The 25,364-nt window shown below is 33.6% G+C and overlaps 1 protein-coding gene across 5 annotated transcripts in view; it reads left to right on the forward strand.

Moving 5' to 3' along the window:
- Window positions 1-3,407: 3,407 nt before the first annotated feature.
- Window positions 3,408-25,364, forward strand: part of LOC117106139 (uncharacterized protein YER152C-like) — a 22,743-nt gene continuing 786 nt past the window's right edge. The window contains exons 1-10 of one of the 5 annotated variants that reach the window (XM_033247492.1): window positions 3,408-3,545; window positions 8,011-8,242; window positions 9,662-9,780; window positions 11,170-11,324; window positions 11,646-11,804; window positions 13,140-13,404; window positions 14,349-14,463; window positions 17,557-17,628; window positions 19,449-19,552; window positions 22,019-22,023. In XM_033247492.1, coding sequence (XP_033103383.1) covers window positions 8,087-8,242; window positions 9,662-9,780; window positions 11,170-11,324; window positions 11,646-11,804; window positions 13,140-13,404; window positions 14,349-14,463; window positions 17,557-17,628; window positions 19,449-19,552; window positions 22,019-22,023 — 1,150 coding nt within the window. In that variant the 5' untranslated portion in view covers window positions 3,408-3,545; window positions 8,011-8,086. Of the gene's footprint in view, window positions 3,546-4,884; window positions 5,419-8,010; window positions 8,243-9,661; window positions 9,781-11,169; window positions 11,325-11,645; window positions 11,805-13,139; window positions 13,405-14,348; window positions 14,464-17,556; window positions 17,629-19,448; window positions 19,553-22,018; window positions 22,547-25,364 lie in introns of those variants that run through there. The other 4 variants (XM_033247490.1, XM_033247491.1, XM_033247493.1 and 1 more) reach the window with 4 other exon arrangements.

Consider the following 25,364-nt stretch of genomic DNA (forward strand, 5'->3'; position numbering starts at 1 on the left):
TTCCTACAACCTTCTTCAGCGTGTAAGTGAAGACATAATCAAATAGCTTAGACAGATCATCTTGTCACATTAACATAATAATAAAGGGTGTATATCTAAAATAACAAATAATTTATACATGGCACTGTGGATGTCTATGAGAGTAAATAATGAAAGTAGAGAGCTAAACATAGTGGCCCATACAAAATGAATGAAATACACAGAAAAAATTGAACTGTATAGTTAGTCCAATCTCAGAACTATAAGTGATAAATAACAAATTAATACGAAGTTACAAAATAGAGTGAAATAAGCAAAACTAGGTATCAAGTAGCCCAATCTTAGGATGTTAAATACAAGATAAATAATGTAATAATCTGGTGGTGCAGACTGTGCCACCAGATTATTAAATAAAAAGTTGATTGACACTTGAATTTCACGTTGATTTTTAATGTTGCCTGTAGCCTATGACAGTGTGGTGGTGATGATTGTTAATTGCAGTACAGTATAATAATGGTTACAAAACAATTTAATTTTTATCATATTACTTAATGAAGATTAATTACATTACAGTATAATTATAAAAATAATACTAAGACTAATGATAATAATATTTTATAATATTTATAATAATAATAATAATAATAATAATAATACGGTAATAGCAATGATAACAATAATATACAAATATTACAATAATAATAAAATATTATTATAGTAATAATAAAAAGAGGAGTGGTAATAAATGTAATTTTCGTATGCAAAAACAAATGGTATCTGTGCTTAAAAAATATTCGGCCTATACAATAACAATACTGTAATATAATACATATAATCATATTTACCAACCGTCTCGCATTGTGCGGGACGGTCCTGCATTTCAAAGTGATTTTGGATGAAACACGCATTTTGCAGAAACACATGCGTGATCCTAAATTTGTCACGCGTTTAACAAAAGTCTATGCGTGATAACGATTTATCACAAATTCAGGGGAAATGTATTTAAAATTTGAAGAAATAGGTTATATAAAAACTATAAAAAGTGATGCAGTAACTTGAGTCATTAGAGAGTACGGTATTTCGTTGAAGGCCCTACTTATTTCTCTAACGACTTACTAAAAATTGATCAGTAATGAAATGTTTGTGTATGTCTACATAGTTCGGGTGCTCAAAAATAGGCCTACAATGAAACTCAAATTGGCTTTATTAATGATATTTTTGCTTATGTTCCTGTATTATCAACAAACCTAAAATCGTTTTAAAACAGCTTAAAAATGCTCAGATCGTCGGAGCGGGGGTAGGGGAAGGTGGTTCCCCTGCCGCTTGGACCCCCACACAGCCTGGTATAGTCACTCACGCATTTCAAATCTCTCAGGTTGGTATTTATGCATAAACAATCAACAAACTACCGGGTTTTTGGGTTAATTTGCAAGGTACTACATGGCTCAACTATTTTTTACTTAGGCGTTAACTTCTAAAAATCGCACACAAATCATACGACGTCACTGACAACGCCGGGGACGGCAACTCGATTTTGAGATTAATTTTCCGAATAAAGTTATACGGTACTAAATAACTTCTAATGACGAACTATTGTCTTTAGTTGTCTTTGTTGGTCATCCAACTGTCGTTTTATCTATTTTTTCGGTGATATTACCATTCTCAATAATCTATAAAACACCCACATAACAACGTCACGTTAGATCGATGGGTGGGGACGCCGTGGTGACGCCGGTAGAGTCAATTTTCGTCGGAAGGTATCAAGATGATAAACATTTTCATTGGACTAAATTCTTGCTTTTGTTAACCATGCTTTCCTAAGATAATACTGACACTGGTTTCAAATGAAATAACTGACAACTTTGGTTTGTATCAATGTTTTAATATGTACATAAAACTATGTCACAAATACGTATGCAAAAATGCACAGGGACACCACGCTGTTTTTATATTTTTCTTGAAATCTGTATGCCTGATCACCATCATCATACACATTATAATAGATTCAAGTAAGATGTTTCAAATGATATGAAAATGGATGCAAACATGCCTTTGGAACAGCTTTTTTTTTTTTTTTTTTTTTTTTAGTTTTATTTAAATGATTTGGAAGGTTTCATTGAATTCTTTTTCATAAAGAGTATAATATTTAATGCTGAAAAAATAAAATCACTAAGTAAGTTAAAAAAAAAACATGTTTTGTTATGCTCAAAAGAAGGTATTTTCTCTTTTGAACAACTGTTGTCTATTTGTCCTTTTTTGCTATGTGCTTTTGTGTGTTCTTTGAGCACAGGACTTCTTTAGTTTTAAATGAAAAGATATCCTTAAAAAATGATTTTCTTTTTTAGGAACCGACCGCAATAATATTGTGCAGATACCAAGTGCACTTGACAACTATCCGCTGCCCTTCGACAGGACCACTATGTGGCAGAACGCTAACATCGTGTGGATTCACTCACAGGCCGACTCGGAAACGCAACCACCGGACTTGTCCGCCGTAGACCTGGCAGTCAGCATGGCAAGCTCTGGGTATTACCAGTGTATGTCCGCTGCAACCTGCGGAGGCCAATCGGCTCAAAATAAAAACAAAATTAATAATCTACTAGATAATGCACCTGCTTCTTACAAGGGGGCGCTGTTACAGATACCTGCTGGCGAGTATCATTATATGTGTACGAGGAACAATAATTTCACCAATCGTAGCCAAAAAGGAATGCTTATAGTAAAGGAAACTAATAATGCAAAAAAGAAATAACTATTTTGAATTACTCCTCTAAACACGTGTCTATTACAGTATTGCATTACATCATGTTTAACACATAATACATAAACACAATTTCCTATACTCATCAAAGTTTGTGCCTCATCTGGTAATACAATACCTCAAAACTTACCTAACGTAAATCTTAATCTTAAATATCTGTGTTGTACTTATATAAGTATGGTATATTTTTGATAAATGGTATATAGTAAGATTATTTTTTAAAACAGAATCAAATACAGTACGGTAGATAAAATTTTTATTTAAAAGCAGGTTTTGCATGGACGTAATTTTATTTAATATGCTGATTATTATTATCTTAATCAAACTATCGTAAAATTGTTATTATTATTATTATTATTATTATTATTATTATTATTATTATTATTATTATTGTTATTATTATTATTATAGTTTTATGCATAGGCCTTACATGAATATATGCCTAGGCATAATATATAATGTATATATTTAATAATTTAATTATAAATAATTATAATTATTAATTGTAAAACATGTATTATAATGTTAACAATAATATAGACTAGACCTAATCAATTATTGATACCTAATGTCATCTATCGATAAAAACATCGATTCGATTATTATTAACAGCAGCTTTTCGCACTGGCAGTGCCAATAGAAAACAGCAGCTTTTCGCACTGCGGCAGTGCCGATAGCCACTACCGAATTGGCTAGTTGAAACAAAGATGCGGTTTATTTGAAAAAAAGAACATTTACGACGAAATTGTTGATGTGATATTCTCGTGAACATTACATCATTAGTACCAATGCCGGATCGAAGGAGGTAAATATTTTTTTAAACGTTTGTAGGCCCTACGCCGACGGCCAGGCCTTCCAAGCTGAACAGTGAAAAGAAGGCTGGGAGTGGGATTCAACAGACGTGTCTAGCCTAGGCCTAAGACTAGCTTAGCGATTCGTGTGCAGAAAATAATATTCTAGTAGGCTAGAGTCTAGGCCTAGGCTAGACCTAGTATTATACTAGGCCCTAGTAATGATATGCCTCGAAGAAAACCGCGCGAAAGTCATAAGTCTCTCCTGAATCGCAGTGGTGGCGCCAGGACCTGCCCGGCGGAGGGGCTAAACTAAAGGCCCCGGTATTCGATCATTTCGGCCGCCACTCATTTCGGCCGCCGCGCCAAATGTATGGAACGCAAAAGAGACCACCGAATACACAACAGCCACAATGTGAAAAACGTAGTCATACAACAGCTGGATATGTCAGTAACAAAAAGGAGAAAATATGTAAGCCTAGGACTACAGTGAATAATTAAGGATTTATTTACCGGTATAAAAACATAACGTATTAAAACAAGAATATTAAAACTATATTTGTTTAAAGATCCAGTAGAATGTGTGTTATAGGCCCTATGCCAAATAAGTATTAAATTATGTATTGTTAGTTTTATTGTACATCCTCCGATATGTTTTATGTACAATGTGAAAACGTTTTGATGTTGATACGTTAGATTTATTTTTCTTGCGTGATAATATATAAAAATGTAGTGTAAAAAAATATGTCACTTGTTGATATGTTTAAATTTCTGATTTATTTTCAATGTTGAGAATTGGTGAATAAAGTGATAAAATATATTTTGCACATCTTGTGCCTTGTGTTATGTACAACTTTGATGACATGAATAATATAGTGCCAAAAATGATTTCGAATTTCATAATAAAATCAAAGTTTTTCTATTTTTATTACGCCCGCCGCTGCCTTGAAATCTCCAACTGTATATTTCTTCCTTAGGCCTAGGCCTATATATTATATAATTTAAAGAATGTACAATGTGATTTTCTAATTAAATACATTTGTTGATTTCGTTTGATGGTTGAGTCATGGTAACATGAATAAAAAGGGAAAATATTTACTGTATAGTATACGACTTCATTTTGTTTGTTGATATGTTTGAATTTTTTTATTTATTTTTCTTCCGCGATGAAAATAAACAAAAATTGTAGTGTTAAAAATCGTCTTGTTGTTTCTTTTTTTTTTTTCTTTTTTTTTTGTGGTTTTTAATGTTTATGGTCGAATAAATAAATGAAAGATGAAATGTATAGCTTATAATCGTCTGGGAAGTTATGGTTGAATAAATAAATGAAAGATGAAATATATAGCTTATACTCTACATGTAGGATTTGTCATTCATAGTATTACCGTATACAGTTAGTTATTTCGTTAGTCGGTGGTTGTGCCCATTGAGCATTGGTGAATAAAGCGAGAAAATATTTTCCACAACTTGCGCATTGTGTTTTATAAATTTGATGACATGAATACAAAATATAGTGCCCGCCAATAATGATTTCGAATCTTAGAAAGAAATTAAAGTTTTTTTTAATTTTTATTACGCTCGCCGCTGCCTTGAAATATCCAAAACTAATTGCATATTTCTTCCTTAGGCCTATATATTATATGAATTTAAAGGATTTAACCATCTCCAATATGTTATATGTACAACGTGATTTTCTAATTATATACATTTAAAGCATTTAACCATCCCATTACTACACTGTTTACCAATAAAACAAGATATAAAAGGTACGTAGTGTTAGTATATTTTTTATTGTACAATGTGTGAAAAATTTTACTACAATCAGTGCAAGGACCAACAACAACCTGGAAGGTTGGCATTACCGCCTAAACCACAGAGGAAGACGAGGTAAGATATTATTAAAATAAAAACTTACTTTTAATTATGCTAACACTGTGGAACTACTAAAATGTATCATAACCTATTTACATATGAAAACATGAATGAAGATAGCCTTACAAAAGAACTAAACAGATGAAAAGACACCATTGTTGTCGTATTCTTGTCTTTTGTCTAAGAGTACTATCATACAAATGAGTGTGCCTAGTGCATTAAGTTGAAGACAACACCCATAAATGAATGTCTAATAAGATTGGAATTGAATTTATAAATGAAATGATTGAAATATTATTATACATACACAATTCCTTATAATATTTGATATTTTATTCCTATATGATATTTATGTAAATTTGCTTATTTTTGTACTATGTAAGTTTCAGTGTATAGTTAAATATTTACAGTGATTGTTACAACTTTAGTATCAATAAAAGAAGACTATACAAGTTTAAGTTTTGCTATTTTTTGCAAGTCTTGTAGTGAGGTGTTTCAATTTACAATACATATACTGTACCGCCATAATATTTACAAAAACGTTTATAATTATAACAATACAAAACATATAATTAACCATTAATCAATCTAGATTTAGACAGAATTTATTTTCCCTCATCATCTAAAGAACAAATTAAAATCATTATCATGATAAATCAGTTTCTGCGCTCGTATAATTATAACAATTTATTATACAGTAGGCCTAGTATAAAATGTGAATAATTACGGTATCATTAGGCGTTATTATATTTTATTAACCGCAAAAATAAATAAATATACCTAATGAAAAATGCGTAACGTAGGCCTAAGCATGCATGGATTACATACAAATATGTAGGCCTATGCCTACACAGACAGAAAGTTAAATAAAAAAGGGCCAGATTATTATTTGTCTACGCTTCCGCATCCTGCAACAACAACCACACTACCAACGGAACTCTATTGGCACGCCATACTTTGGCGGGGGGGGGGGTTAGTGGACCGAATCAAGTCTCATTTGGCTGGGGGCCAGGGGGCCGTCTAGGGGTCAAGGGGGCGAAGCCCCCTGGATGGAAGCCACAGATATTTGATGAATTTAATATGGCATATTTTTATTACTTATTTGATAGGCATCGAGGAGACTGGGTTCCAGTCCCTAAACTTTGTCTTAATCAGTGAAAATGCTATAAAATAATTGATTTTGGCACTATTGGTTTTCCATATTGCTTATTTGCATGGCGTTCCATAGTATACTTTTTTTATAGCCCCCCAGCCCCTCTGGCGCCACTACTGCTGAATCGTCTGTCCATTTAAGGTTAGGACTGGGATGGGACATAGGGCCTCTAGGCTTAATTAGGAGGAGTCAGTACATTGCTCCGAAGGTCCTTTGGTTTGGTCCAAAGGGTCATTAGTCCGAAGGTCCTTTGGTCTGAAGGTCTGTTGGTCCGAAATTAATATATTTGAAATTTGGACAAACAATATAAAACAAGATAACACATGATAGACCTATAATTATAGCTAACAGTAACAATAAAAAATTATTGATTGTTGCAAGATGCTCAACTCTGCAACATCCTATGAACGAACAATTCACTTGACGCGAGGCATAATATGACCCTATTAAAAGATAAATTTCACATTTTTTGGGGCTATTTTCACCCAGGTTCAATGTCAACTGGTCCATGTGTCAGCTTAGTTCATTTGTTTTGTGATGTAAATGAGTTGGGCATAAATATGTTTTGTGGAAACTTTATTTGTAACTATCCTTTTAAAACGTAATTTAGACTTTTTACATGTAGGGCCTAACCTTTGTTTATTACACATTACACTAATAGAGTATTTGTGAAACCTGATTTTTGTAAAGTACTGTATATAATATTATATAAAATTAATAAAGCTGTATACTTTTTATTTGTGGCTGACGAAGATTAAATGCTGTTTATTTTAACAAATTTAAGAGTGACTTAAAAACAAGTAAAATTAGTTTAAACAGGAAGCCAATGTACATTACTAAGGATTGGTTTAATGTGTTGTTGGTAGGGGATAAGAGAACTAATTTTAGCAGCAGAGTTTCTCAGTTTCTGTAATCGGTAAACCGCTAATCCAGCATACATACAGTAGAAGGAATATCAAGAATATGTTTCTCAGTTTCTGTAATCGGTAAACCGATAACTGTCTCTTATACACATCTAGATGTGTATAAGAGACAGCTTATATCTTGTGTTTGTGACATATTTAAAGGGTCTTGCTCTTATATCTTGTGTTTGGCCCTTTTAGTTATCTCTAACTCCATGGTATGGCCTTAAAAACCTGCACTCTTGCCAGATGGTTGTGGATGAGTATTTTATTTATAGGTAGGCTGTAATAGTATTAAAGATATTGTCCCATGAAAAATACCAAAAAAATATCCTAAAATCATTTTAAAATTAATTTAGTACAGTAACATAAAAATTATCAATTTGAGATTTAAGTGTTTTTAAGACATGTTTTACTGCAAAAAATGATAGAAACACATTCGAACACCTTTATTATTTTTATCATTATCAAGTATAAAAAAAATTTAATAATTTCTATGTTAACTGGCAAATGAACAAGTTAATTTCAAAATTATTTTTTTTTCATTTTCAGGGGACAATATCAATTAATACAGGTTTATTTATAGTAAAACAAGCTCTTGCAGTGTAACTTATCAACTCCCCCAACAATGTCGCAGAATGAAGATTATGGCATGTTCAAAACAGTGTTCACTGAGATTCAGATGATCGGTGAAGATAAATACTCACTGGATATAGGTGCACCAGGAGTCAAGATACTCCGGTCAGCCGCCACATTTTTGCTGAAAGCTACGGAGATGAGATTAGTACGATTAAATTTTTTTCATTTCTTATTAAATTCTATAAGGGTATGTGCCACATGCAAATGCACGTTGTGTAATACTGTACATAGTTCAAACAATGTGGAGACTATACTTCATTATTAAAGGCTGGTTTCCATAAAATTACTACACTGTCGGGACAGTGTTTTCATGGCAATCAAGGAAGTATAACCTCCGTGCTGCAATTGTCACACACTGCATTGCTGTCTCTGACGCAATCTGAAATGGTTCCCCAATTCAACCGATTCAATCAGTGTCACTAATAGTTGTCTACAATAGCCTGTTGCGATTTTATAGAACCAGGCATTAAATATAAAATTTGATCAGCCTACCTGACCGCTACCCTAAATGCTCGCATTATTGCCGCTCCAATAAGCGCTTCGGCACTTAATTGAAACTGATATATTACCCTGGCAGGGCGGATCCAGCCTCGCAAAAAAGAGGGGGCGTGAATGTGCAAACTGAGTGGGAATCTCAGGAAAAAGCCTCGGGTAGGGATGCAAGGGAGTTAATCTCCCTTAAATCATTTGCACCTTTATTAATTGAATGTTATATTTTATTGATTTTTACTATTTACCTTGGTAATTTTCTGATAAACTTATACACAATTCTTTTTTTACAAAAAATAGAGGGGGCGTATGCCCCTTACCCCCCCCCTCTAAATCCGCCACTGCGTGTGTGTAATGAAACACTTTGAATGTACAGTATACAGTGTTAAAATGAATAACACAATGAAGACACAAGCTTTTTATTTATAAACGGTTATTTACGATGACATAAGACTTATGATAGGCCTACTGAACTACGGCAATACGTAACATAGGAATGGGCATAAAAATGTCATGGCAATATTTTATTATAAGTGCCACTCTCGAAAAAGCATCGTACTGAAGCTTTCAAAAATGTTATAAGCACCGCGGTGCTTATACAAGCATTTACGTTATAGTCATAAAGTATGTGTTACTACTACAGTAGCTACCACTGCTAGCTGCTACTAAATGTAACACTAGTAACTAAGTACAGTATTACTACTACTAGGCATACCAGTAATATACAGTACCATACTCCTGTACCCACCAGCAACATCCCTTCTACTAGCACTATTTTTAAAAATTATTCTTTCCAGTGAGAATGAGATTTTAGGCTATTAATATTGTGTTTTAAAGTACAAATATATTTGTTTCTGCTAGGGTAATACTGTACCTTTTAGTCTTAATTAACATTATTTTGGAGTACAAAGTTTGATTTGCAATTTGTTAAGTGTTCCGCATGAATCGGCATACTCGAATTACAACAAAATAGCTTTTATTTGGTTTTGGTGAGATGTAATGAATTTGTTTTATGTGTCCGTTATAACAGCAATGGTATCTTCTGATGTGACTTTTTTTTATCGGTTTTTCAAAGGAAAGGGAGATATCTGGCGATGGGGATTTACTACAGTATGGGAGTAGGATGGGAGATCCCGATTACAGAACAAATCTCGCCAAATTTCTTTCAGAAGAGTATGATGATAATGTTGATCCGTAAGTACAATAAAAATCTTTTGTATTTTATATGTGGTGTTATATTTCTACTTGGACCAAAATCTCGACCAAATCGGCTTATCAGGCAACTTTAGACCAAAGCCAACTTATGTCAAAATTAAGTTGGTCCAAAATCCAAATCCCAACTTGGAACTTACAGTAATCAAACTTGGACCAAATTCAACTGAATAAAATAAATCAAACTAACATAATAACGTTTTTGGTTTCCCAACCCGGAGGTTGGGGCTTGAATCCCTCGCTGTGCATTTTGCTTGTGTCCTTGAGCAAGGCACTTCATCTGCATTGCATTCTCTCCACCCAGGAGTATACAGTAGGTACCTAGTAGGGTAAAGTGCCAAATGGGCTGATTAGCTGCTGCAACATCATGGAATAGTCCAGGCAGCTCAGTTTGTGTTCCATAAGTGTTTAATCCAATGACCGGGATAATGATAATGTGGAGTGCGTAGAGGTCTTTTAATTATGCGCTATATACCAAAAATGCTTGAATAAGCTTTGGTGCAGCTACTCGAGAGCGGCGCTTATTCGAGCATTTATGGTAAGTCTACCATTATTATTATTATTATTTATATAAAAAATGGATGTTTATGCATGGAATTAGAAGAATATTTTCATGATTTGAAAGATTTACTTTTTCATTCAACAAGGCAGAATGAAGTTGAATTTAACAGCCATTCTTTCTATGACATGTCATTTGATATTTCTAAAATATAATTTAGTCCATCTTCTTTCAACAAATGGAAACATTGTACAGTATTAGTTAGAGGCATACAATGGGACAGAACGAATGGAACAAAAATTCTAAATCTTCATGTAGAGTGATGAGAGTCAAAATGTGCGATTGATTTGTCATTAAAAGGTGTAAATACCCAATGTCACATGACAAAATCCATCAATCAAATGACAATATCTACTTAGGTGTATTATAAAGTTTAATATAATACTGAGACAGATGGAGTAGAGGTCAATCATTTCAGTCTACTACTATTACCACGCAAATAGAAAATCTCGCCTACTTTTTATTTGTGGCCGACGAAGATTAAATGCTGTTTATTTTAACAAATTTAAGAGTGACTTAAAAACAAGTAAAATAAGTTTAAACAGGAAGCCAATGTACATTACTAAGGATTGGTTTAATGTGTTGTTGGTAGGGGATAAGAGAACTAATTTTAGCAGCAGAGTTTTGAACTTTTTGTAATCGGTAAACCGCTAATCCAGCATACAGTAGAAGGAATATCAAGAACATGTTTCTCAGTTGAGTTGGAGCTTAAGGTTGCGAATATACATAAATGGTGATTTACTATTAAACAAGAAGAATAAGTAAGAGATGACAGGTCAACAAAAAATGCATTATTTATTCCTTCCTTTCAGAAAATCGCTGTTTACTACATCTGGTGCAACGTCCGGTTTATCTTTACTTGCTAGCACGTTCTTCAGTTCAGGAGACTACATTTTCACTGAGGATCCCACATTCTATCTAGTCAACGGAATTGTTAGCATTGACCTCGGATTGAAAACTGTACCCAGTAAGTAACAGTCACAGTTGGTGCGCCATTTTTTGGAAATAATTTGTTAATTATTAAGCACTTCATCTCAACCAGATATCTAAGCGCTTTATATCATTAGCCCTGTCATTTAGATGACAAATAGGACACATACTCGACTCTCTGGGGGGGTGAATTCCATAATTTTGTAATCAGTGCATTTGTCCTCAAAAGACCACCAGGTTATTTTGAACCAATTATTTCATTTCTCATTTTTTGGTCTTTTTTGGAAAAGGGTTTTGTTAATTATGCATTACTCAACATTTTTTGTAGTGTCTGATTCGGTCCTGTCTTTTTTTGTAGTTCCACTTGATGATAATGGAATAAACTTAGAGACACTGGAGCAAGAAATTAAACGAAGGAAGCCAGATGCTTTTCAACCAACTGCCAAACGGCCGTTCTGGGCTTTGTTATACGTCATTACTATCTATCAAAACCCCACAGGACTATGTTATTCAAAAGGTAGTTCTACAGCAGGGGTGGGTATAAAAATCGGTCGGAGGACCAAAGTAAATTCCTGATTTAACACAGAGGGCCGCACCCAAACTTCGATTTTTCCAGTGTGCTTCCAAAAACCTCCAAGTATTGCTATTACACCACTTTATTCCCAGTTTTAATATTACTTTATCAGTGTTCTCCCCAGGCCCTTGAAGCATCATGATACCATGATGCTTGGGACTTTCCCCATGATGCTTGACAGTTGGCCATGATGCTTGGAACATCTTCCATGATGCTTTTATCAACGAATAGTTAAATTATTTAACTATTCCCTGCTTTTATATATAGTCTTAAATTGCTATTTAGGACATTTCAATGCCTCCTAATTATTAAAAATACCTTGTGTCAGTCCCAACTATGGTGAACTTAACACTTACCATGACGCTTGCCCATGATGCTAGGGAGAACACTGGTCAGTGTCGGGCCGTAAAAACTAAGGTGTTTTCTAACCAATGTTGTTTGGCGGGCCGCACACCTACTGTAGGGCTTTCAATTTTTTTCTTGGGCTGCAAAAAATCACTGTCGGGCCACACTTTGCCCACCTGCGGTCTACAGATATTTTATTCCTTAATACTACGGTCAGTTTACTAATAATAATTTAAATGAACTTTTGTTAATAATCATCACCTAGTAATTCCGAAGGCAGATTTAAGAGCGGAGGGCTACCTGCCCGTCTTATTTTTTTTTTTTTTTAAATGGGTCGTTACCTGCCTATGCGTTAAAGCTCTGCAAATTATTTTCATCAACACTATTTCACTTTGGGGCACTCTACTACTACTCCAATTTTTTGAATGAATCTTTCAATGTATGCCTACTTCATAATCACCTATTAAAGCATTACAATCATGACCTAAACATTTTTTTTAGTTCGTACTTGAATTTAATATTATAGTTCCCTTTTTCCATTGCTGCTATTTTTTTAGGCTTTTATATAGGAGTTTTTGTTTGATTAAGGGCAACAGTACTGCAATTAGGGAGTTTTCGCAAGTTTACAAAAACAATAACGAATACAGTTATATTATAAAATTTTTAGACAACCACTCCCATACAGTAGCGTATTTGTCACAATGTAAGTGATTCATGCCTTTTGCATTTATCAAGGATCATATGCTGCTCGTACAGCATATTGTCCATAACGTTTCAGGCACGAATGACGATAATGATAATGACGTATTCGTATTCGCTATCGTTTTTGTAAGGTTGCGAAATCTCCCAAGTATCAAATTAATTATACTTTGTCATGTCTGCAGTAATACCATCTGACATAGCACAATGATTGATGTGTCATGCTTTTTTCAGAGAAATGTGAGAAGCTGGTGAAAATTGCACGAGACTACAACATGTTGGTCATTAGCGACGATGTATATAATTTGCTGTGCTTTGAGAAGGACGGTGATGATTTCAAGAGAGCGCCACCAAGGCTATACCAGTACGACGTGAAATCTGACAAAGACTATTTTGGCAATATTGTATCGAATGGCAGCTTCTCTAAATTACTAGGTCCTGGACTGCGACTGGGGTGGATTGAAGCGCCAACTGTTGTGCTAAACAAGCTTATGATGAAGTAAGTGGCTCAGAAAATGCACATGTTCTAAATCATGGCACAGCTATAAGATAATATTTTGTGAAAAACGTATGTCCCAAAAGAACAAGAATTTAATTCCAGATATGGGCGATGTTTTTCTCATAAAGAAGAGCCTTATTATCATCTTTAATTATCATAAGTGGATGTGTTTATCCATACCAAAGTTTCTATAATAGCTATCAATGTATATAATTATGAAAAGTGAGATTTGAACATAGTGTACAGTATTAAGCAATTAGTAGAGCAGTACATAGTACGCTGTGAGCGTATGCTGATTTGTGCTCCTGCACTACGTGTTAACTCACAGAACTAGCGACGTTACACATCAGCAGTACATTACGGATACGATGAATAACTTTTGTGTTTAGAGAACTTGTTTGTAATCTATTTTGATAGATTTTTGTTAAAGAAATAAACATTTTTTTAAAGCATTTGAGAGAATACAGTAATCAATTTGTGGTCGGTGCAGACAGGTAAAATCGTGCGATGATTTCATAAATATGCTTGGTAGGCTACGGCGGCCTCCTGCTTGGTCGTAGGCAGGAGGCCAAGCATACATCTATCCAATTACGTTTTTAAAATAGGTCTAGAATATTCCTATTAAATGTTCAGTTTGTTATTATTAGGGTCCATTGATTCAAAGAATTCCTTAAAATTGTTCATACTTAATATTGAATTTGAAGTAACTTTCTTTGGGTTCTAATCAACCTTTTGATCGCAGTGCACGATTTTTCTCCTTTTGCACACAAACCTCAAAAAAGATCAAGCTATTGCATACACTATGTAAAAAATTATTGTACTGTGTGGGATAGGCAAATAACATTGGGAGTTGCAGTGATGACATCACGATTGACTTATAACTATATATTAAAATACCAAGGCCTACCAATTATTTTTCTGTTGGTTTTCATATTTTCTTCAAGTGGTTGTTTGTCTAGCTCAGGCTGTTTGAATCACTATACATCTGGAATCGTTGGAAGTTCATTAAATACTGATTTGTTCAACAATTATTTATTGATGGTCAGAAACACAGGAAAGGTAAATCATGACTATGGTTATGCCAATTTTCTTGGCAGATTAAGCTTTTTTGTAAACTATATTACATTATATTATTCCAAAAATGGTTTATCAATATTTTTTTTTAACATATATGATGTCTACATTGTTTTTAATTATATTTTAATCGTTAAATTGAAGTAATATTATTATTATTATTATTATTATTATTATTATTATTATTATTATTATTATTATTATTATTATCATCTCCACCAGGAGATATAAATTTTCAGTCTTGTAAGTTTGTGTGTGTGCTTGGGTTCAAAATATCTCAAAAACGGCTGCACAGATCTAAATAAAAGTTACAGGGAGTGTTAGGTATGACACTATGAATTATTTTTGTGACGTTCCGGAGTAGGGTGTGGGTATGAGGACCATTGAAAGGAAAACGTCCTATACGATATATATTTCAAAAACAAATTAACTGATCAGAATGAAACTTTCATGAAAGTCTTGGTGATGATCCAAATTCGGGTGTGAATTTTAGGATCATTTAAAAATTACTAAGGTCCCAGAACTAAATATCTCTAAAAATAATCAATGGATCCACATGACACTATCCTGAATAGTTTGTCATGTTTCAATGAAGAAATGTTAAAATTTTGGTGACCATCCAGAGTAGGGTGAGGACCATTCAAAGAAATGTCCCAGACCAAATATTTTGAAAATTAATCAACTGATCTGAATGAAAGTTTCGTGAAAGTTAACCAAGTTACAAGGAAGAAATTATGAAGTGCTGGTGATGATGCAGATTCAGGTGTGCATTTGAGGGCCATTAGGTCCCAAACCTAAATATCTCTCAAATTTATCATTGGATCAAAATGATGATTTCCAGAATAGTTTGTCATGTTTCAATGGTGTTAAAATTTTGGTTACGATCAGAAGTAGGGTGTGAATATGAATACCAATTAAAGAATATGAGACCTGCCACCACGAAATGAGAGTAAAGTCGCACGGCGTATATTTGAGTTATGAGGCAAAATACATAGAAACCTCCTATATGGTTGAAATTCTGATTTCAATCAAAACAGCTTCTAAAAGTATTGATTTACAACATACCAAATTTTCATTGCGAAAAAATCTTCAGAAGCAAGAAAATTTTGTGACTTTTGATTGAGCCTTTTTTTTCATTGTTGTATTTTTCCTAGACTTGTAGTATTATGCGAATTCATTTAATCATATCTCTCTTATTTCTAAACGTATTTAAATAATTTAAACTCCATTTTGAAGCTGAAATAATGTACAATCAGAAAATATATACATCCGATTTTTCATAAATTTCAACTTTACTCTCATTTCGAGTTGGCAGGTCTCATTTGTTTACCATATACCGTAGACAGATAAAAATAGATGTATGATGAATATTCAAATTAGTGCAATTACAGTAAATGTTTACAGCGTTTAATATGTACTAACTTCAGTTTTTGGGAACTTATTGGGAATATTTTTAATGCATCTTTATATTTAAACATGTGATGCTATGAACCATTGACTATTTGCATAATATTTACATTTCAACAACACCAATACTTCGCATGTATTTTTTTTTGTCAACTATGAAAGTAAAAGGTTCCTGTGTGTTTAACCAGAAGTTGTAAGTAATTGGCAGGTATACAACTAAAAAAAAAAATTAAAGGCATTTCCGGTTGGCTGGTTATTATGTATTTTTAATGTATTTTAAGTTAATTAATTTTTAAGTTATTATGTATTTTTTTAAGTAGGTGGTGGTTGGAAATTAAGTGGGTTGTCACATTTTTTTTTTACAGTTTCACTAGTTGAAAATAAAATGTAACATGTGTCGTGAAAAATAGTCTGACAGGGAATTGTGGTGAAATCATTTCGGATTACAAAATCTGAAAATGTCCACTCTAAAAAAGAGTCCCCAAAACACCTATACTAAAAGTGGAAATAGTGCCCTTCTTTGAAATAAAAAGTGTTTAGGCGAGTTACTGTGCGTTTTTGAAGAGGAGCGGAGCGAAATGAGGTGGGGTGGTAATGGTGGTGGTTGAAGTAAATTAGGAACATATTTTATAGAAAGGGATTTGCGGTGTGCGGAGATACTTGTATGCTCTCTAATGAGTGTTATTATTATCATTATTATTATTATTATTATTATTATTATTATTATTATTATTATTATTATTATTATTATTATTGTTATTATTATTATTATTATTATTTGTTTATTCTAATGTGTGTATTCTACTGTATTATTTCCAAACAGTGCCAAAGGAGACCTATTTGTAAGATAGTAATTTGGTTTACTTTTTAGTAATCATGTCTTTGCCTGTTCATTTTTATCTTTCATTGTACATGTTTTGCAATGTAACCAGTTGTTTATCTTTAAGGCATAATAAATAAAATGAAATAAAATAGGCTATTTGTTTATCCCCAATTATGATGGCAATATTTTGTTTTATAATGTCAGACTTCATTTACAAATTACCACATCTTTAAATTTATTAAAAACACTACAATGTTTGGGTTAATTCACAGAGATATAAAAGTATCTGGAGGCAGAATGGAGGTTGATAAAAGCTATTTGATTAGTGGCACCATAACCCACTCATTTCCTTAGTGTTTTTATTGTAAATAAGACTAAAGAAATGTCAAGCAACATCTTTGTATGAAAATACAAAAGTTGAAAGAGAGCAGCATAGCTGAGCCAGCTAAACTTGTGGTGCTATGTTGCACTTAGAAAAAGATGGAAAATGCTGGAGGAGGGTCTCAGACAGTAGTATATGAAACAACTTGATGACATAGAGAGCAACTTAGCTCAGTTGACTAATCTGACGGTACCACTGTGTGCGCTGAACCGTGGAGATCTTATTCTGCGTCTGCCGTCAGTTGGTGATTGCTTTTATTGTACTTAGTAACTAATTACTTCATTTTTCACACTTGGAAAAATATGACAAGTTTATTCGGGAAGATAGTTTATCAGTTCACGACCAATAACTTTCACATTATTTTTGCACTTATATATTGATTGATAGTTACTAATAACGCATTAGTTAGAACTAATGATAGGTATGTTTTTTTAAAAACCAGTTGCTATTTTTTCTTTCTCTTAAGGAGAAACTTGATGCTGTGACTGAAGTTCTTCAAAAACACTGTCCGAAGAATGTGAAGTACAAAATACCAAAGGTATGGTACGTTACTATTGTTGTAAAGTAGGGCGATTTTTGAGAATGTTTTTTTTTAAATATTTGTTTAAGTAATTTGCATGTAAAAATAAAATTACAACAGTATAATAATAAAAGTAATCACCCTAATCCCAACAGAGGTTGTTAACTAATAATTTGATTGGCCACTTCACTAATTTTAGTTGGGTTCATTATATTTTTCTGCCATGACTAAATTGAGGCCTCTTCATCACAGCCTACAAACAATGGATACACTGTGGTAGAGCAACTAATAGTTGTATAGGCCTATGTTAAACTTAGATGAATTATTGGTGGCTTACCATGATCAAAACCATTGTATGCATGAAAGTTATTAATGTCCAAATATTGAATCCCGACACGATGGCATGCATTTCAGTACTTGGAGTATGTATTATATAATCTAAAATTGATAAATTTGAAGTGGTCTAATAGAGATCCTAAATAACTAGGCATGGTTATAGATGATAAACTGGAAGGAGAGCACTAAGCAATTCACCAGTAAGCGTTACAAGAGGCTCTACTTTTTAAGAAGAATACAAAAATTTCATATATGCAACAAGATCACACTTTTTTATGAATCTGTAATTTTATCTGTCTCAAAAGAGAATTAGCAAAATGATTTTTTTGTTTTAAAGGAGATTTTGGATACGCCATTAATAATAGAATCAACCTTAAAATCGTTAAGGTTGATCAAGTCATAGACCTATATAACTGCATCAGCGGTTGTCAACAAAAGAGTTACAGCCATGGTTACAGCATGCATGCAAAGATTGTACACGGTGGATACCTACGCGGTTTTATTTACACGATCTTTTGCTACTTTTTTGCCAGTGACGTCACGATTAAATCGTATATAATGGCCTATAACTTCATAAAAAATTGCCAAAAAACGATTTTAAGGTTGATTCTATTATCAATGGTGTATCAAAAATCCCCTCCAGAACAAAAAATCATTTTGCTAGTTCTCTTTTAACATTCAGTACAATAGTACAGTATAAAACTTTGTCTGTACTATCAAATTGTATCAAAAAAAGCGTCACATAAAATTTAATGGAACATAGAGTTGAAGGAGTTCAACTTTTTTTTTATACAATTTGATGATATGTGATATGACGTCATCATGCCCATATATGGGCACATCATATTTTTTTGTCACATAAAATTTGATAGTGTAGACAAAGCTTTACAGTTTAAATAAATTGCACATGAAGAAAATTCTTAAGATAAGCAAGTCTGCTCAGAAAGTAATAGGAACTGAAATAAGGAAACCTGATGAAGTTGTGTGAAATACAATGATGAAGAAATTCTCACTAATTATGTCAGATAGTAGTCACCTCTTTCATAAATATATCACATTAAGTCGAGCTGGTTGTATATTGTACCCATGATGGGAACACTAAATGAAGTAAACAATCTTTTCTCACCTCAGCCATGAGGATATTTAATCCATTGTGAAAAATAATAATAATCAATCTATAATAAATGCAACTCTCAATCTAAATAATGTGTGATGCTGTTCTGTCAATCTCCATGCTACTTTTAATTTTTATTACTTTTTATATTTTGTTTTCTCATGTTTTATCTCACTTTAGGGGTTTTTTTTTTTGCTCTCTGATGTTGTTTTAACGTTTTTTATGTGGCCGTTCTAGACAATTTTACGTGTACATTCGGCCTAAATTTCAAGCAATGTTTTTACTAAGTTTGACAATAAATTATATTGTATTGAATTGAATGAAAGAGTTATTTTTTTATATGATATTACTGTTATTAATGTGACATTTGTTTTCCTGATTTCTCCAGGGTGGATACTTCATATGGATAGAGTTACCAAGTTTTGTTGACACACAAGAGCTGAATGAGGATTGTAAAAGATTCCACAATATATCATGCAATCCCGGAATACTGTAAGAGACTGATTGACCTTCTACAAAATTCTTTTATTGCTGGGTTTTACCCAGTCTATTAGGCAAGATTTTTTAATACCTTGTTTAGCGAACTCACCACCTGCCAATGATAGTGATTTCGAATAAAAATTAAATGGTATTTTTGGCCGATTAGTGCACCAGACACCACAAAAATATGGAACCAACGGTTTTACCTAAATCACAACAAATGATGCAAACACTCAACTAAAAATGATTTCATTATTCAATTTGTAAATACTTCACAGTACGGTCAATCCGTTTTTTAAACCTTACATCATGACAAACTCTTTGATCTGTAATTGAAAGTACTGTACAAGTTAGTGGTTATGTCATCACAATTATTTGCACTGAATTTTCCTATTTCTGACTGATCACTAATCAATATAGTGCCTCTGATTTTTGCATCTCGTGTGCAAAAAAAACTAAATGGAGGTGATATTACTACAGTTACAATGTGATTGAATAATTTGTTGCTAGGCCAAGCGAACGCCCACAGCGAACCTAACAAATCTCACTCTATGGCTCTGATTAACACGAATGAAGCCTAGACCGCCTTGAGCATGGCCTAGAAAGGCATAGTGGTTGTTATAAGATAAGAAGGTGATGGAATTTTAAAAGAATTGAAAAAAATCATAATAATGTTTACAATACATTTTAATCTATTAAACAAATGTCTATTATATAGGATAGGCCTACTTAAAAACCCCTATAAACTTCATTAACCACAATCAATTTATTTATCTTTGTATTGCAAAGAGCTCTGTGGGAAGAGTGTCAGTGCATGTACTACTAACAAATCATTCTAATGGCAACCAGCACTAATGGGTTTATGATATAGGGCCTATAGCAACTGCTCTACAACCAGCAGTTTGATTTTAAAGGCCATAGAAAAGGTGATGGATGTCACAACTGACTTATGAACCATTATTTCCTTCAAAAATTGCCTTTACCCCTTGCAGGCTTCAGGCAATTTTTCAGAAAATAATAGCACCTTCAGCTTCTATTTCCCACAGTGTACACAAAACCTTACTACAATTGCTTATTATTCAACTTTGAACTTTGCTCTGATAAACCATGGGTCTGTGAGGAATCTGCTGATGCTGTTTAAAAGCTAAAAGAATGCCTATAAAAGCCCACAGCTAAACTCAGTTATCATGGCAGTGGTGTAGCCAGAGGGGTCTTTATGGTACCCGAGCATATATACATCACAGCACTAAGGGTCTGTTTGTGTCTGAGCTATCCGGTAAACCGGTACCAGCTACTTTCATCTGTCAAAAACAGGGGCTGTATGGACCAGTACACTGGGATAACACCTACTCATCTCTAACTTGAACCAGAGCCAATATTTTGCCTGTAGGTTGCGGCATCCCCATTTTTGTTCAAACTTGAAAAAATAATAGTAAATTATGGGAAATACATGGCAAAGCAAAGTTAATTAACCTGAAAAACCAATTTAATTTGCAAAATCTTTATTTTAAATTTAAATGGAGTGCATTAACCAGCATTAAATCATCTAAACTACTGTTAACCAAGCGTGTTTTTAGTTTATTTTGTATTATATTGTAATTCATGTACAGTATATGTATTTTACTATCTCGAAAAGAGATGATCTTCTTTTTGAGGCCAATTTTTGCAAATTAAAAATGTCATGCTTCTGTCACAAAATGCGCAGTTTGGCCATTTGTTGGGTCTTATCTCCTACATTCGAAGTTTAAAGAAAATTATTATATTTGTGGGCGAAGAGGTCATGTTTTGTTGTTACATTGGTGGGTGTTATCACATTTGTGGGCGATGATCGTTATTACATTTGTGGATGCTGTTTGTTACATTTGTGGATGCTGGTTGTTATTTTTGTGGGCGTTTTCACATTTACGTGTATAATATAATCATCAGCAGTCTGGATTAAGTATACGATCAATCAATACCAGATTTTAACGATACCAAACTTTCTTGGTACCAATTTCTATTAGAATTTTAATAGCAAAACCCATAGATAAAATATTTAAAATGTTATACTGTACATTTTACCCATTTTTTTTCCCCAGATTTTATTTTGCCAGGAATCTTATTTATGATTGTCAGTGTTACATTAAGATCTCTATTATAATAACTATGATTCTTTTTAACATTGAATATTTTAACATATTTTATATATTTCATGTTTTACTTATTTCAATATATTTTTTGATGAATCCCCCTCCACAAAGGACACCTTACTCGCGAGTTTCTCCCCTTTGCTTCCACAATGTTGAAGTTGTCAACTAAATATTTATTATTTAGTCAATGACGACCACTTGTTCTGAATACAGAACAGTTAATGATAATAATTACATTGTACTTGGCAATGTGTGTATTCAAACACAAAACTTGCATTTTTATTTACATTTGGTTTTTTTACGAATAAGCCAGTAAATGAATTTTGAATCTTGATGTTATCATTTGCAGGTGCTCAATATCAAGGGGCTACCACAATTGTCTCCGTATATGCTTCATGTATTATTCGCCTGAAGAACTTCGCAATGCCATAAAGAAGTTACTTGAGACCATCAAATTACGACTGAAGAGGGCAGCCGATAATAATGAAGTCATCAAATAGATTAAGGTGCTACTCAAGTGGAAAAAAGAATGATGCCTGTCTCATTTTAGCGAGTTTGTGTTTCCTTTGCCGGTTAGTTATTACATCATTGAGGTATAATTGTTATATCATGGAGATAAATTCTCTTTGTTTACATAAGAGAGCGGCAACAATTCATTCTTACAAAAATGTAAGTGGTTAGATAGACAGGGAAAAAGGTGTCGACCTTGGAGTTTTATACATAAATGTAGGCTGAAAGGACTGATTTTAAAGCATACTTGTGTAAATTTTACGCAAAGGAATTTGATAATGAATAGTGTATTGATGAAATATGTGAAGGGAAATCTATTATGTTACTTCTGTACCTTACAGAATAAAAAACAAATATTTAAAGTATATGTTTATGGTATAAGTATTGATTCTCTTTTACAGGTTTTAAATATATTGAAGTGTTTATACAAATGTAATGATGTATTGTCCCCTGAAAATGACAAAAATATTATTACAAAATAATTTGAAATTAACTTGCATTGCAGTAGCATAGCAATTATTAACTTGTGCATAGAAATTAATGAATTTAGAAAATGTGTACCCTGATGTTTATAATCAAAAATTATATTTTAAAAAATAAATAAAAACACTTCCAGTGACTGGAAGTACTTTTATTATTTTTCACTGTATTCTAGGTAAACATTTTTTAAATACACGAATTTCTATGTTTAAGATGATAATTGTTATGTTGCTTCAAAATGAGCAAGTTGATTTTGAAAATTTTTTTTTTTTTCGTATTTTTCATAGGACAATGCATCTTTTATCTTTTATCTACTACAGGCCTAAACCTGCATTCACATCACATCCGAACCAAAATCCACACCGCATTCTTGAGGCGCTGGACACCAGCGTCCTTATTCTTACAAACTGAACCGGTTCGGTATTCCTTCTGATCCAGAAATTAGGATTCGGGATAAGATGTATTTATTTGGTGTAAACACCAAGGATAACCCACGAAAGTCTAGAAAAATACTTATTTCCAGTGGGGTCCTTCTGGTAGTGATTAGGCAGTACACCAGCAGACAATCCCCTACTCTTGTCTGAAGAGTGCACTTCCTACTTTAACATGCATATTAGGCCATAATGCTCACGGAACGAACTGCTTAAACGTCTCATCCGAAAGCGCAACTTGCGTTACAGCCCTCCAGCTGAAACACCAGGAGAGGCAGCGATGGGAATTAAACCGAGGACCTAGAGATCTCCACGTTTCAGGCTACCACCAGATAAGCCGACTGAGCTAGCTCTCTTATATTTTGATGTCCATTATTTTTTAGAACCCTATGAAGTCCCACGTGACTAAATCTGAATGCATCTCCTTATTGACATGGAAGAGTCAACAAGTGAGCCCATACCACGCAGGGCCGGCGGAACGTTTTTCAAAGTGGGGGGCCCCACTTATAAGCAGGCGTGTAACAGGGGTCTTGGGTGATACCCCCCCCCCCTCCACCCACCATATAGAAAACAATACGACATAGGGCTTATTTTATTATTAATATAGGCTACACACGTGTGTTTGAAGCTAAATATAAGCATTTTCATCGTGGTTAGTATTTATTACAATCATAGGCCTATTCTTTCAACATCATTACACATTGAGGCCTTTCTTTTAGGTAAAACGATCTACCTTAAATTTTCTTTCTCAATTTGGGACTATGTGTTATAACTTAGAAGGCAAAGGAGAGCAAGCACAAGCTTTGAAGCGCGCAAAAATTTTTTTTTTTTTTAAATTCTAATTTCGTCGGAATTGATCAAAACTCCCTAAAATGTGCAATTTTTAGAGGAAATTGGCCTACCTCAGCAAGCTCTTATGTTATATATGGCCACACTCGTTTTTTTAAACTGAATATAAGCATTCTCCTTATAGCTTTATTTATTACAAACATATTCTTTCAACATCATTACACATTGAGGCCCTTCTTTTAGGTAAAACGATCTTAAATTTTCTTTCTTTGAGTTTTGGGACTATGTGTTATAAATTAGAAGGCAAAGGAGAGCAAACACAAGCTTTAACATTAAAAAATGCGCGCGAAAATTTTTTTTGTTCTAAATTCTAATTTCGTCGGAATTGATCAAAACTCCCTAAAATGTGCAATTTTTTTGGCCGACCTCAACAAAATATGCGATTTAAAATTTGAGATTTTCAGGCACTTTCCCGGGTGAAAAGGGCATTCAATGGGGAAAGATTTTCCACAGATGGATATTTTCCCCCTGTCCCCTGGTGGTTACGCCACTGCGGAGAATACCTGGCGGCTTAGATTAAATGCGATATGGACATTTTTTGAAGTGGAGAAGGGGTTGCAGGCTTGCAAGGGGTTGCGGGGTATTGTGATATCTGTTCATTATATCTTCCTTTTTATTCTTGCCTTTATTTTTCTCTTCTCTTTTTCTTTTCCTTTTTCCTTTCTTTTTCTTTCCCCTTCTTTCTCTTTCCCTCCCTCTCCCCTCTTTCTTTTCTCTTCTTACCCAGCCCGGTACGACGGCTTGGTCAGCCCGGTAAAAACCATCAGGGGGGGACAGTCTGCCCCCTGCCCCCCCCCCCGCCTGTTACGCCACTGTTTATAAGATGAATGGGAATATGAATCATGCAAATCTGGAATCAAATCTAGGTGGTATACATACATTTAAAAAAAATTGAGTAGTTGCATACGATTTTTTCCATGAGATGAATCCCGAAAAGAAAGGAGGGTTCGGGGGTTCTTCCCCAGGAAAATTTTGATTCCTAGAAGGCGGGAAGTGAGCTTTCCCGACTTCTGAGGTGTCTTTTAAATTAAAGTCATTAAAAAATACTTCAGAAGTCGGGAAATCTCATTGTCCACCATTTATAAGTCAACATTTTCCCGGAAAGAACTCGAACCTCCCTTTCTCTGGGTTCATTGATTCATTATAATAATTTTCAAGAGGGGAACACCTTGAATTTTGAAATAATAATTAAAAGTAATTAAGTTCTTCAAAATCAAGGTTTTCCACTCTTGAAAACGGTCAGATAATTTTTCCCATTGTTATTACAGTAAATAGGCCTTTTGTGTGTATACATACATACATAAAAAAAGATTGAGTAAGTTGCATACGTAGTTTTTCCATGAATCGATAAATCCCAAAAAAAAAAAGGGGGGTGCGGGGATTATCCCTGGGAAAATTTTGATTCCTAGATGGCCTGTTTCTTAT

This window comes from Anneissia japonica, unplaced genomic scaffold (assembly GCF_011630105.1).
Source record: "Anneissia japonica isolate Jap-2015-1 unplaced genomic scaffold, ASM1163010v1 scaffold288036_len564833_cov171, whole genome shotgun sequence".
NCBI classification, from domain to species: Eukaryota; Metazoa; Echinodermata; class Crinoidea; order Comatulida; family Comatulidae; genus Anneissia; species Anneissia japonica.